The sequence below is a fragment of the Gymnogyps californianus genome, chromosome 7, assembly GCF_018139145.2.
Source record: "Gymnogyps californianus isolate 813 chromosome 7, ASM1813914v2, whole genome shotgun sequence".
Classification (NCBI taxonomy): domain Eukaryota; kingdom Metazoa; phylum Chordata; class Aves; order Accipitriformes; family Cathartidae; genus Gymnogyps; species Gymnogyps californianus.
In genome coordinates, this window is record NC_059477.1 from 1,310,851 (window position 1) to 1,323,386 (window position 12,536).

At 46.5% G+C, this 12,536-nt stretch overlaps 1 protein-coding gene across 2 annotated transcripts in view; it reads left to right on the forward strand.

Moving 5' to 3' along the window:
• Positions 1-12,536, forward strand: part of HDAC4 (histone deacetylase 4) — a 262,138-nt gene that overhangs the window by 145,047 nt on the left and 104,555 nt on the right. For both annotated transcript variants that reach the window (XM_050899544.1, XM_050899545.1), the window contains exon 5: positions 11,365-11,515. In XM_050899544.1, coding sequence (XP_050755501.1) covers positions 11,365-11,515 — 151 coding nt within the window. The remainder of the gene's footprint in view (positions 1-11,364; positions 11,516-12,536) is intronic.

Below are 12,536 nucleotides of genomic sequence, written 5' to 3' on the forward strand. Positions count from 1 at the left end.
TCAGGCGTGCCTCGCCAGATGCGTAACAATATTTATAGCCTTCAAATCCGCCTTCCTAAACAAAAACAAGGATGGAATAAGGAGCCTGGCGCCCGGGCTGTTGCCGGTGAGACGGTGGAAAGCCTCTCCGCAGGTCCCAGTGTGAGTTTTGCTTGACCTTTGATTGCGAAGGAATCGGCAGTGAATTTTTTCCTTTGTGAGTCACTCATTCCCGGCCAAGATCAGCTGGAAGTTACCAAAAGCTTTTCCATTTGCCTTCTGGTCAAGGGCCGGAGCGAGATGATTGAAGAGGGGCAGGATCCACACTTTGGCAGGGCGAGAGCCACCTTGGCCGGTGTGAACTCAGCAGAGAAGGGAAGGACGTGGTGGGTAATGCGGTTAATCTCTTCCGTCCCTGGGCTGCCCGACCTCGGAGCAGGGCTCTTCCCAGCTCTGGGTGTTTTATAGCTAAAGCCGGAAACTTATTCAGGATGCTGACGCACGTCAGTGTTAGCACATGACAGCAGACACCAGAAGAGTCCTGATGCCGATGGGATAGCAACACAGGCAAGCGGCTGAGCCTCACAGCTCCTCGTGGACCTGAAATCCTAACCTCTCCAGGAGGTACGGAGATCAGGCATGCAAAGATGTTAATTCTGTCATGCGATGCTATTCCCGGTTTTCCCGTCATCCGAGACAAGAGTATTTGTGCGCATCAGTAGCGGAGGGAGCGCTAGGCTGTACGTGCAACGTATACAGGATGGTCACAGAAGTCACGGGTTTGCACGTAAGCGGCAACAGCGAAAGGAGCTTTGTAACGATGTTCGCTGAGGAGCGATTCTGAAATAGTTCTCTTTTTATTAACGCAGCGATTTCCTTCGTTTAACGGTATGCTATGCTGCTTAATGGCTTTATGCCAATAAATAAAAATACGTGGAATGTTTTCAGACGTTGGCTTTATATATATAGCAACATTCAGATAAAGCCTGAGGAGATGGTTTTGTTAGTTTTTGCTGGTTTCAGATGACGTTTTCTTATCAGCTTAGCTTCCGAGCCCTGATTGAGAGGTGGTAACGCATCTGAGGTGTTAGCCCCTTGTTTGGAGACATGGGGTGAAACTCTCTGGCCATTCCTTATTTTTGTTTTGGAGAGCAGAAGTCTTTCAGGGAATCTTCCAGACAGATTTTGCAATGCTGTAAAGAAAATGTCTTTTTTTTTTTTTTTTTTTTTCTTCCCCAAGATAGCTGGACTTAATAGGTGTCAGGTTGATGCTAAGGTGGGAAACTGCTCTTTCGCTTTCATTTGGAGCCACCTGCCCTTGGAATGGCAGGTTTGCATGCAGGATACCTCCGCGGGCACAAATCACATCGTCTTCTAGTGTGGCTGCTTTCAGTGTAGCCCTGACAGTGCCTAGACCCTCTTTTTGGTGGCCTCTCCGTCTCGATTCCTACTTAACAGGAAAAAAAAAAGTGCTTGTTTCAAATTTGCTGATGGGGTCGGTGTCATCTGCTTCTCCCTTGCAGCTGTACTGGGTGACACCTTCCCCGTGCCCCCAGGCCAGGGACGCTGAAGGTGACACCTTGGTTCCTGCAAAGCATGCCCCTTCCCCCTGTGTCCTGCTCCTCACGTTGGACTCTGGAAGGGCAAACTTCCATTTTACCCCCACCCCGTGCCCCGACTCCCGTTGCTGAGTGTGTCTGCTCCATCCTTCCCACCTGTAGCAGCCAGCACGGAGGGACTCCCTCTCCTCAGTTTTGTGCCTCTCTTCTGCAGAGGGCCTGTTCCTCACAGCCTGCATCGTTTTCAAGAAAAACTTGAAAAGCCTGGAGATACCAGGTGTCCACCTCTGTCTGTATTCTGACATGATAGGATTATTCATCTTAGAGAACTGCAGCTGGGTACAGTCAGTGGTAAAAAACCAAGACTGAACATTTTGTGCCTTGTTACTACTTCAATGCGTTGTACCGTGCTCTCTTGCTATTTCTAGGCGGCTTCCTGTTCTTTTTCGGTGACCTTGCCTCATTTTTCTGGTACACAGAGCTGACCCCAAGACTTAGCCCTGGATCCTGCAAAACTTAGCTTCTGATGGAAGTAACCCTGGGGAAAGCTTTTTGCAAGATCAGAGCGTTTGCTCTCTTGGAAGGGTGGGGGTGACTTTCCTCGTGCTCAAAGTCAAGACCTTTTCCGAGAACGGTGAGCACAAATCTGCACACAGAGGGGTGGGTAGTGTCAACAAATTCATACAGCAGCGCGGACGCCCGTCAGCCCCTCCTCTGGGTTGAAGAAGTCGTCATGCAACAGTCTGGGTTAATTTGGGCATCTTCTTACCTAGCGTTGGTGGTTTCTGGACTGAAGCTGGGTTGCTCAGCCAGGAGGGTTGTCTGCACTGGTCCTTACAAACCTACTTTAAAACTGGTAAAAGAAGCACGGTTCCTTTTGGCTTCTTCTGAGATGGGCCACGGTTTGTTGGCTGGAAGGAGCAGAATGAGAACTCCAGATTTTTCCAGCTTTGAGATGCGTAAACCAGCGTTTGAGATGCAAAAACCTCAGTCAAAAGTGAAGTCGGGGGATCTCACTGCAGTCAGTGGACGCGGTGGCTTTCACCCTGTGAATCCCTGTACCGTGGAGTCTGCTGGTAACAGCCAGCCAGCCTTGTCCTCCTTCCACCATTACTCGGTCTCTTTGCTTTGGGGTTCACAGCTTTCCAGCAGAATATGGAGGTTTTCCGATCCATCCGCAGCGGGAGATGAAAAGCCTGTTGCTCCCTGAGCTCGGCCGCTCCACGTTCCTTTCATGAAGCCAAAGAAGAGACACTCACCCAGTGCATTTTCTTGTTAATTAATCTCCTCAAGTTGGACTTTAATTGGGCTGACTTTTGGGTGTTCTGAAGGCTGAATGTCTGACGTAAATGGCAGAGTTCACTGGCTGACAAACAGATACAGGATCTTTTTTTTTTGGTAGCACATGCTCACTTTTTCTGTGGAGTCCAAAACAGCTTTTGAAGTGGTCAAATTTCTGTTCTTTCATCCTTTAGAGCATGAGTTTGTCTCCCAGTAAAATGTGTGTGGGGCACAGTGGTTTTTTTTTTTTTTTTTTTTTTAAAAAGCTAGAAGCCTTATGGTCTCTATTCAATTTGGAATTTCAAAATAAATAGCAGAAGAAGGAATATTTTGCAGTTCACACATCTGAATTTTCAACTCCAATTTTAGCTTATTTTTGAACTAGCTAAAATAGATTGGAAGTAGTCAAAGAGAACACGTACTGAATCAGGGTAGGAGTAAAGAAATACCCAAGTGGATCCTGCTATTATGCCAGGAATATTGACCTGTTAATATACGCCATCGCTGATAAATTAACATTCATAAACTTGTAATTCCTGTTCCTGCTTACGGTCTCTTAACAGCATTGAGCTGGTGTATGGGAGAATGAAGTTGCATTTAATACATAAATCACGTTGTGAATAACTACCCTCACGTACGCACAATATGAACAACGTTGTTGGATTAATCTCTGTGTTTAGTTTCCTGTTTAACTGGTGGCGGCGTGTAAAAATGATAAATATTTGGTATTTACGTTGGTGGCACGTTACCTTTAAACACAACGCTTCTGCTGCGCTCGCACGAGCGTCAGATGATGTTGAACATTCATTTTTAGCACGCAGCCTTCCTCCGGGCACCGCAGGTGCTGGGGCTATCCCTGCCTCGTGTCAGACGAAGAGCAGCGCTTTTGCAGTCCGCTTCACCCCCATGCCCACCCTCCGTCAAATGGAACTGAACCCAAAATCGCATGGCAACGGCGGCTGACGCCGTGTGCCGGCGGCCACGCTGCCAGCGGTGCCGTGGATGCAAGTACTCTGTCCTCGCTGCTTTTCTTCCCTCTGCCCCCCTCCTTTTTTTTATTTTTTCCTCGGTTGAGAAGCTCGGCAGGAGCACTCCGGTGAGTTCTCCCATCCCTGCCGGCTTTCTGGTTCGGTCTGCCTTCACGCAGGTGACCAGGAACGGTGGATCAGTGGATACAGCCAAGCTCCTCCTTTTCTTTATTCATATTTCCTTCTTTGAAATGACCAAAACCCAGTGGTGGCTCCTCTAGTTGCTCCCATGACAGGATCTCTTTGTCCTACATCTCCGCTCCTGATACTGATTTTAGTCTAACATTCCCATTCCAGCTCCTCTGCTCCCTGCACCCCAAAACAGTTCACAGAGGATATAATTACTCTGCCGAGGACTGAGGTCTGATCACTTACGGCACGATAAAATCTCATTTAGCATTAAACGTCCGGGACTCCTTCCTTTACTGGACAATTTAGATGGTTCTTTGATTTACAGAGATTCCTTATTGCTACCCGTGGTCAGATGGATGTTCCCTGCTCCTGGTGCAAGGTATACGGATTTGTCCTCCCCTTCAATAATAACCGTGTAAAGCACAGCAGAGGCAAATGCAAAGGAGTTTTCCTCACCTTTAGAGGGGAAGGTGGGAGAAGGACCTGAACATGCTGGATACTACAAACGGAGCCCACTGCTTTCTAGAAAGGCTCTCAGATACTCTGCTTCTGGAGAAAGGGTAAAAACTAGACTGGAGTGGCAGTCGGGGAGCAAAAGGCACATACAAATGCATTCCCGGCGCTATACCTTTGCAGATATTCAGGGCTTAGAGGGACGAAGCTGCTGTGCAAGCTTTGAGCCTTTTAGGAGAGGTGAGCCGTAATGGGATGGGAAGGAAACCGGGATACAAAATTATATATCCATCTATAAGCTGCCAAACTAATAACGTGGGATCTTTTCACCTAGAGCTGGCCATCAGGGAACATAAGCATCGTTCCCTTTCCTGGAGACATTTGAACCTCATAAACTTGAACACCAGACATTCTCAGTAGGATATGTCTAACCAAGATCAGTCTCTTGCCCAGGAAGCTGTCAGCTGGGAAGGATCGTTTCCCTGCGTAGCGAAGAGATGCTGCCCGGGGGAACTTCTGGCACGGGACTGCCTGCTGTCAGCCTGCCTGATAGCTGGAAGGGGGCACGCCGAATATATGTTCAGCTGCTGCTGTGTCCAAGAAAAGAGATGATAGACGTTCGTTCTTGTGAGCTGTGCTTTCGAATTTTTGTGTCTTGGCTTCTGCTGAAAACCACAACTTTTTTTCCCCCCCCCTCCGTCTCCCAGTACAACTGATTAATTCTGACTAGCCTCCGGTGCTCCAGGAGATATCTGAAACACGCCGTGACGGAGCCAAGAGAGCGAATCCTGAAACTGGAGCCACAGCCTGAGACTTCAGTAAACAGGATGGGGAGAACATGAAGCAGAGAGTCCGGCCAAAGGAAAGGCCAGCATTGAGATTGCTCTAAAATAACCCAATACAACAGTTCTCCCAGAAATCTGTTGACATCTGTGCTTTGCTTCCACCTGTAGCCAATGGTTTTTCGGGGGGTGATTTGATGCGTACATGTTTTGGTGAGTTCTTTATTGATCATCACCTACGATTTTCCTTTATTTTCACATAATCTGAGCTCCGGATCCTCGTAAATACCTGATTTCACCCACCAAAACTGTAGAATTATGCCAAAGAGGGTGGTAGAGGATTTGCCTTAAAAACACTATTTGCACCAAAACCCCAGCCTCGTTGCCTGCTGGGTGGGAGGACAATTATGTGAAACTTCTGAAACCGTTTACTGTGTTCATGCCTTAACTCAGCCTTTAAGAGTACAAGTTCAGGGGGTGCTGAGAAGATCCGCTTTGGGGTTTTTTTTTGGTCTTGTCTAGCATTAAGTTGTGAGTTTTGAAGCTAGTATTTAACTTATGCATCCTCACAGCTTCTTTGAAGCTATCGCCTCCATCAGAAGGCCACCCTCTTGTTCAGGGGTGGCAGGTGAAGTAGTTTCGTACAAAGTTTCTGAGCTTGCCTGAAAGAAGTCCTCAGACTGCAATCTTAGGCTGGACCGCGCGAGCACGACCTTGGTCTGAGGTGGAAACCGTGTGTACGTGTGAGGAGGAATGCTGACCCGTAGGTGGAGGATCAGGCTACCTTTCCCTCTGCGTTTCGTCGTACCCTAGCTGCCTTGTGCTGGGAGGAAGTAGGAATCGCCTGCAAATACAAAGAGCAGCAGAAGTGCTCAGGGTGACGTCCCGCCACGCTGGAGCACCTTCAGTCGATGATCTCAGGCGTAGATCGAGGTGCAAGTTAGGAGTTGGACACAACGCTAAGCTGCTTTGGAACCCAGGAAACGTTTATTGGCAATAAGTATGCCAACTGTTGTTCACCCAGACTTGCATGTGTGATTATCTGCATGAGTAAGGGTGAGCTGTCTGGGTACAGATAGTTTTACACTGCCTTCCACTAATTGCAGTAAGCTATTCAAAATATATATTATAAAAACCTAGGAGCCATAGTCTAAGCTTCAAAACCTCTCCTGCTTTGCAGATTTTAATCAGTTTTACTGCGGCGTGTGAAGTAAATGAGAGAAGCACCTTTAAAGTGAGGGTTGTACGGGAAGGAAGAAGCGGAGGAGCGTGGGCAGAGAGCCGTGCCTGGCTTCTGGGGGAAGAATAAGGTAGTGTCTGCAAGGTACCGGGATGCAGGAAGGACCCGCATTCTTGCTACTCATTTAGCAAATTGAGGAGTGGTTATGGAAGTCTTAATGCAACACGTCTCCATGAAATACGTCCTCGTTCTCTCTGCTCAATGGGATCTTTGCTATCAGCACCCATGAGCTTCCCGGGAGAGCACTGGCTGGCTTCTGGGCTGAGGCTGCTGGAAGATTTCGGAGCGCTACCTTTCCACTGCTGTTGTAACGGCTAGAGGAAACGGTTTTAGCTCCGCTTTGCTTAAAAAGAGGTTTCTTTGTGCAGTGGAAGTCGACAGCGTGCTCACTGGTAAGGTGTCAGTCCCTGTTCTAGGTAGATATGCTCGAGAACTGAAGACAATTGAGGAATGTGGTGGCAAAATCCACTGCACCGCTGAGTCCTCGCGGCTAGCTGACAGTTGATAAATACCTGGAAATGCTCTACGTTCTCCTTATTACATTTATTAATATATTAATATATGCTAAAGGAGCACCAGCAACGCTAACTACAGGTACAGTTGAACATTTGTGCAGTTTTCATCAATAGTGGAAGCAGTGACATTAAACATATGCAGGAATCCCCATAGTTATAAATATTTACAAATATTTATTTTGGCAAGAGCACCTAATTCAGATGTTCCTAGCTGCACTCCCTAATACAGTGTGCATGTTTGTCACACGATATGCTCCTCAAATTGATAGTTGAATTAGTCTGAATGCGAGGGATTTCCCTTGGCGTATCACTTCGTATTTCTCAAATATTTAAATTTCATTATAGTTGGGGAAAAAACCACACTGCTCCAGCTACTCGCAGTTAACACACGGGTGTTGGGGAGTCGGCGTTGATTCATTTGCCCGCAAGAGAGATCTCATGTATTATATGGTACATGAGCACAATCTCGCTCGGTAATTAATAATCCTTATCAGAGCCACCTAAGCGTCTCTTGGTACGCCGTGAATTGCAGTTCAAGAGATGCTTATGAATTCCTAACTCGGGCACTTTCCAAAAGACCCGAGCATGGGAAATTGCGTCCCACTCAAATGCAGCTCTGAAACATTTTGCCTTTAGACATCGGTAGGCTTTTTTTTTCCCCACTGAGATAGTCAAGGGAAGGTTAAATGCCAGACCAAGCCCACAATGTGTGGGTATTACCTTGGCAGAAGAAGTTTAGTGCGTGGCACGGGAGGCGGGTGAGACCTGGCTGCAGCTGACCACACACGGGTCTGAATGCTCGCTACCTGTTAAAATTTGCCTCGATTGCTTTAACTGAAGCAGAAGCTTGTATTTTTGCTGAAGTTTCAGTTTATTTTGTGCACAGCTTTTTGTACGTTAGGAGATTTCGTGCTTCTCCTGTTAGTCAGTCGGTGGTGGGTTCCCTTGCTGCTTATGGGTCTTTTTTCACAAAGCATCAGCAGAAAAACCCGTTTTCAAATAAGAAAATTAAATTGTAAACCCCCTGAAATATAAAATCAGGGCACAGTCTGGCATCAAGCAAGTTTTGAAGCTTATGATTTTAAAGCTAAGAAGGGCCTTTTGGCACAGAAAACTGTGATTTATTGTGATAGTTATATTCCCTCTGGCTCTGTTATAACAAGGTGGGTATCGGTAGCAGCAAGGACGAGCAATGGGTCAGCACCCCAAATCCTTATCCGAGGTCCTCGGAGCGGCTGTGAAACCTGGATGCAGTCTGTGCCGCGGGATCGCCCGAGCTGGTGAGCTGGGAAAGGCGCTGCGTCGCCAGCGCCCCTGCGTTTTGCTGAGCCTGCACCCTATATTTCCTGTCAAATACTGTCTGTGTAGTTTGTTTTCAGCCCGAAGCGTGGAGAAATATTCATGCCGTAAGAAGGCATCGCAGTTCAGACGGAGCACTCGAATGGGTTTTCTTCAGGCATTTTCTGAGGCTACAGCAGACACCAACAAAGTGATTTCTTTTCGCTTTTCATGGATACGATTTGAGAGGTTGCTTCGTTATTTTTTTTTTTTCCTATTATTTTTATTTCTTCAACTTTGAAAAGATTCGAAAACTATATTAAGAATAGGCTTTGTGGAAACTGAGGCCAAAATCAGCGGAAACAATACATCTCTAATGAAACTTCTATAAGCCATCCAGATACAAATTGGTCTTTTCATTTACATTTCACTACAGATGTCAATGAAAGCACAGTTCCTTCTAAAGCATCCTAATGTATGTAAACCATTGCAGGAAGCATAGCACGCAAAGCCTAGGAGACTGCAGATGGAGAGAAAAGGCTCCTGATTTCATAAAAATAACAAAACCTGTTTTAACATATTGTGCATTAAATATTGTTCATTTGCATACTTTCTATGGCTAGGTTCTAAAAGCCCACCATGTGGTGGACTTGTTGGAAGTCTGAAAAGATACTCTTTCTCCAAATGGAGATGTGTTAGTGGAAGCTGCTGCTTAATTATAAAACAAAAATAACTAGTTTTCTCTAGGGTTTTTTGTTTTTTTGGGTTTTTTTTTTTCCTTTTGTAGGTTTTTAGAGTCTGGGTTTTTTGTTGTTTACATAAAATTCATTAGAATTAGGACGGGAAACATAGGTGCCATCACCGCAAATTCTGCTAACTGGGGTTCGGTGGTTTTACAACAGCCTGCCTGCTTGGAACTGGCAGCAGCAGGGACTCCTCCATCAAGAGTTTCCAGCAGATAGCCAGGCAGATTGTAAAGTACCCCTTACGTTATTTTTTTGCATCTTTATATAGAATGGTATAATTTTACGTGTATCGTCTCTAGCGTATCCGCGGCTGAAGCATTGGATAGTACAAATGTACAATGCCACAAATTAAAATAAGAAATTGCTGTCAAAAGCATAAATAGAAAAATGTGCAAAAGGAGAAATCAGCGTGCGTGGGGTGGGAGTCTTGCGTACGCGCACGCTGTCAGGGTTTGGAGAAGGATGGGGTGAGACACGTTCTCGGAGGGAGCAGGTTCCCTGCCTTTATAGCCACGGCTCGCCCTGAGCCCTTTCCACATACAGGATTTTGTGAACCTGGAGCAGTGGGTGGTATCTGAGCACAGGCACCCATTAAGTCCAGCCTCGGAGAAGTCTCATCTATCGCCAGAGCGGTAAGGGTTTTGAAGGTTAAGGTTGCCAGCTTAAAATCAATCTGCTAGTTTATAAGCTGCCAACGTAAAGAGTGTGGGGCGGGTGTAAGGCGAGCGGGGCGGCGGGGAGCCGGCGTGCTCCTGCATTCAGGGGAGTTTGCAAGAGTAATCAGAGCAGCCCACGTCGTCGGCTTTAGCACGTATCTTGCTGGAGAGGGTGCAAATGAAATTGAGAGGTGGTAAATCTTAGTTTGAGCTTTTTTTTTTTTTTTTTTTAAGACAAAGCAATTTTCAGTGGAACTCAAGGGAAGAAGCCCTGTGCCAGGGGAAGCGCCTTTTGCAAGCCCCGTGGAGATCCATTCACACCTAGCCAAGCTGCAAGCTGCTGAGACTTGTCATTTATCATCTGCTTTTCCCCAGCCCGGCTTGCTCCTGGCCAGCTGTCAAGATGCGGGGTGTTCTCTGAGCGCTTACAGGTATCGCCCCAGGGCCCAATGGATCGAACCCCCGCCTCCGATCCCTGGGGGGAATCATCCCCGGCCCCAAAAAGGGTGCTCTGGGCTGGGGAGATCCACCCCAAATTTCCCAGGAGGTTGGTGTGTCCATGCACATCTTCCAGGCGCTGGGATTTGGAGACCCAAGGAGGGACTTGCACAGTGGATGAGGGCAGGAACCTTTGGTGCTTCAAGTCTTGAACATCCCATTTGATGAAAGCTTTGCAAATCTTGACCTGAATTAGGCAGCAGCCTGTCTCTCGGTTCTTCCCGTGAATGTGTGCGAGTCGAGAGGGGTGGGGTAAATCCTTCCTTGAGAGATTATTGGAATTTTTTTTTTTATAATGAATCAATTCTTTTATAATTAGGCTCAGAAATGGGTGGTGAATTCTTTTATAATTAGGCTCAGAAATGGGTGGTGATCGTGCCCACAAGGCAGCTCGTGCTTTTGCATTTAGCCTGGGGTGTGAGGTTTGCACGGCAGCCGGGAAGTGATCAGCGTTAGATGAAGTTAAAAAGTTATAGTTGTCCCAGTCCACGGGAACTCCTCTATATACACAGAGAGAGAGAAGGACAGCTGGAGAAATAGGAGTGCAAAGTCATATAATTAAAGGCTTATTCAAAAAACCATATGCGCAAGGGAACTGAACTGGTCTTGCAAAGCCCGCGTTGACGATGGCGTATTTTGCTGCGAGTGCCTGACTTGGTGAGCTCAACAATATTCCTTCGGCGTAGTGTTTGTACACGGTGAACGTACGAGTATTTGTAATTAAAACGTCCTAATGGGGTTTTACTTAAAACAGACGATGGAGAGAAAAATAAAGATCCAACCGGACTAGTGGTTTTGCACTGGCTCAGCGCAGGATCCGGGCACCAGCAGGGCAGCGATGACAGCAGACGTGGGGACCCAGCCGCACCCTTTGGCATCAGCAAAGTGGTTGGGGAAGCACCTATTTGGGCAAAAGCTTTTTGTCGCTTTCTCAAATTAGGTGCTTTCTGAACAGGATGCTTGTGCTTGTAAACAGACCGTGCCCTGAAGCCCGGAGCATATAGTGCCTATGGTTTAGCATAAGTGCTGTCCTGAACTAGAAATGGGGCTACAATGAAGTGAGTGGTGATGCAGGAGCCTCTAGACGAGGAAAATGCCATTTTTCCTGTTTCTATGAATTAAGCAAAGTTATTGTCACCTGATAGCAGCTTCTGGTTTAGCTCTGGGAAGTCTGACGGCGTTAATTTGCTCTTTTCCCCCTCGTCCCTTCTCCGCAGCAGCAGCAGGAGATGCTGGCCATGAAGCATCAGCAGGAGCTGTTGGAGCACCAGAGGAAGCTGGAGCAGCACCGACAGGAGCAGGAGCTGGAGAAGCAGCACCGAGAGCAGAAACTTCAGCAGCTAAAAAACAAAGAGAAAGGAAAAGAGAGTAAGTAGCAAAAGCTCACTTGTTTCCGTGATGACAGGTAGAGCAGATGAATGGAAGCCATAAAGCAGCTTTATAAAGCTGGAGAAACCTTCATGATAGCCTCTCTACAGAGCTCGGCTGCCCAGGGAGCTTATGTAAACTGTTAGGAGGTATTTGAGGGTAAGAGAGAAATGTATTTCTATGCTTTATCTTCATTTTTGTCTAACTAAATGCCATTTTAGCATTTTTCAAAAGGAAGCGTATCGTCTCTTTACTTGATTTAACATTTTTTGAAGTATTTTTGGCAGCATTCCTAATGGAGGCAGAATATTAAGCCCATAAAATACACCAGATGCACACTGCATTTCTTTTTCTTTTACTTTTCTTAATTTCACTCTTTTAAGATGTAGCCGAGTTCTCAGTTCTTAGCTTTAAAGTGTTTTCATTCAGAAAGTACTTCTTTCATGAGGTTACAGATTGTGGTTGGCTTTCCCACGTGTCATTATGCGCTTCATGAGATTCAGTGAAATGATTATGGCCTCACAATTTCCCTTATCAAAGACACTTTGGTTGCTTGTTCGGTTTTCTTTTAGAAGTGAATGGGAGGAAAAATACCTCGCCAAGTTGTACTATCAACTCGTTAGGTCTTCATTTCAAATGAAATAAAGAAGCCTGTGATGGAAGAAGCGGAGAGGGTTGAAGGGTACCAGGAAAATGGGATGCTGTCTGGGGAGCAGGAACAAGATAAAGCTCCAAGAAGAATTTTTTCTAGTAGGAAAGGACTGGGGTCTAGGAGACTAGAAAAAAATTATCTGAAGGTTGAATTCCCCGCTCCCTGCACGTGCATCTTGCAACGGCAGACTTTAAGCTGCAGCCAAAATGAGGGCACGCACAGACTTACCCCAATATGTTCGCAACGCCGTTCATAGGAGGTCCAACGTGTCTGTGTGTGTTTGGTTTGGGTTTCGTGCGTTTTAAATGCTAGAAAGACCAAAGGATCAGAATTGACTTAAAAGAAGCAGTTTAACATTCAGGAGCGAGT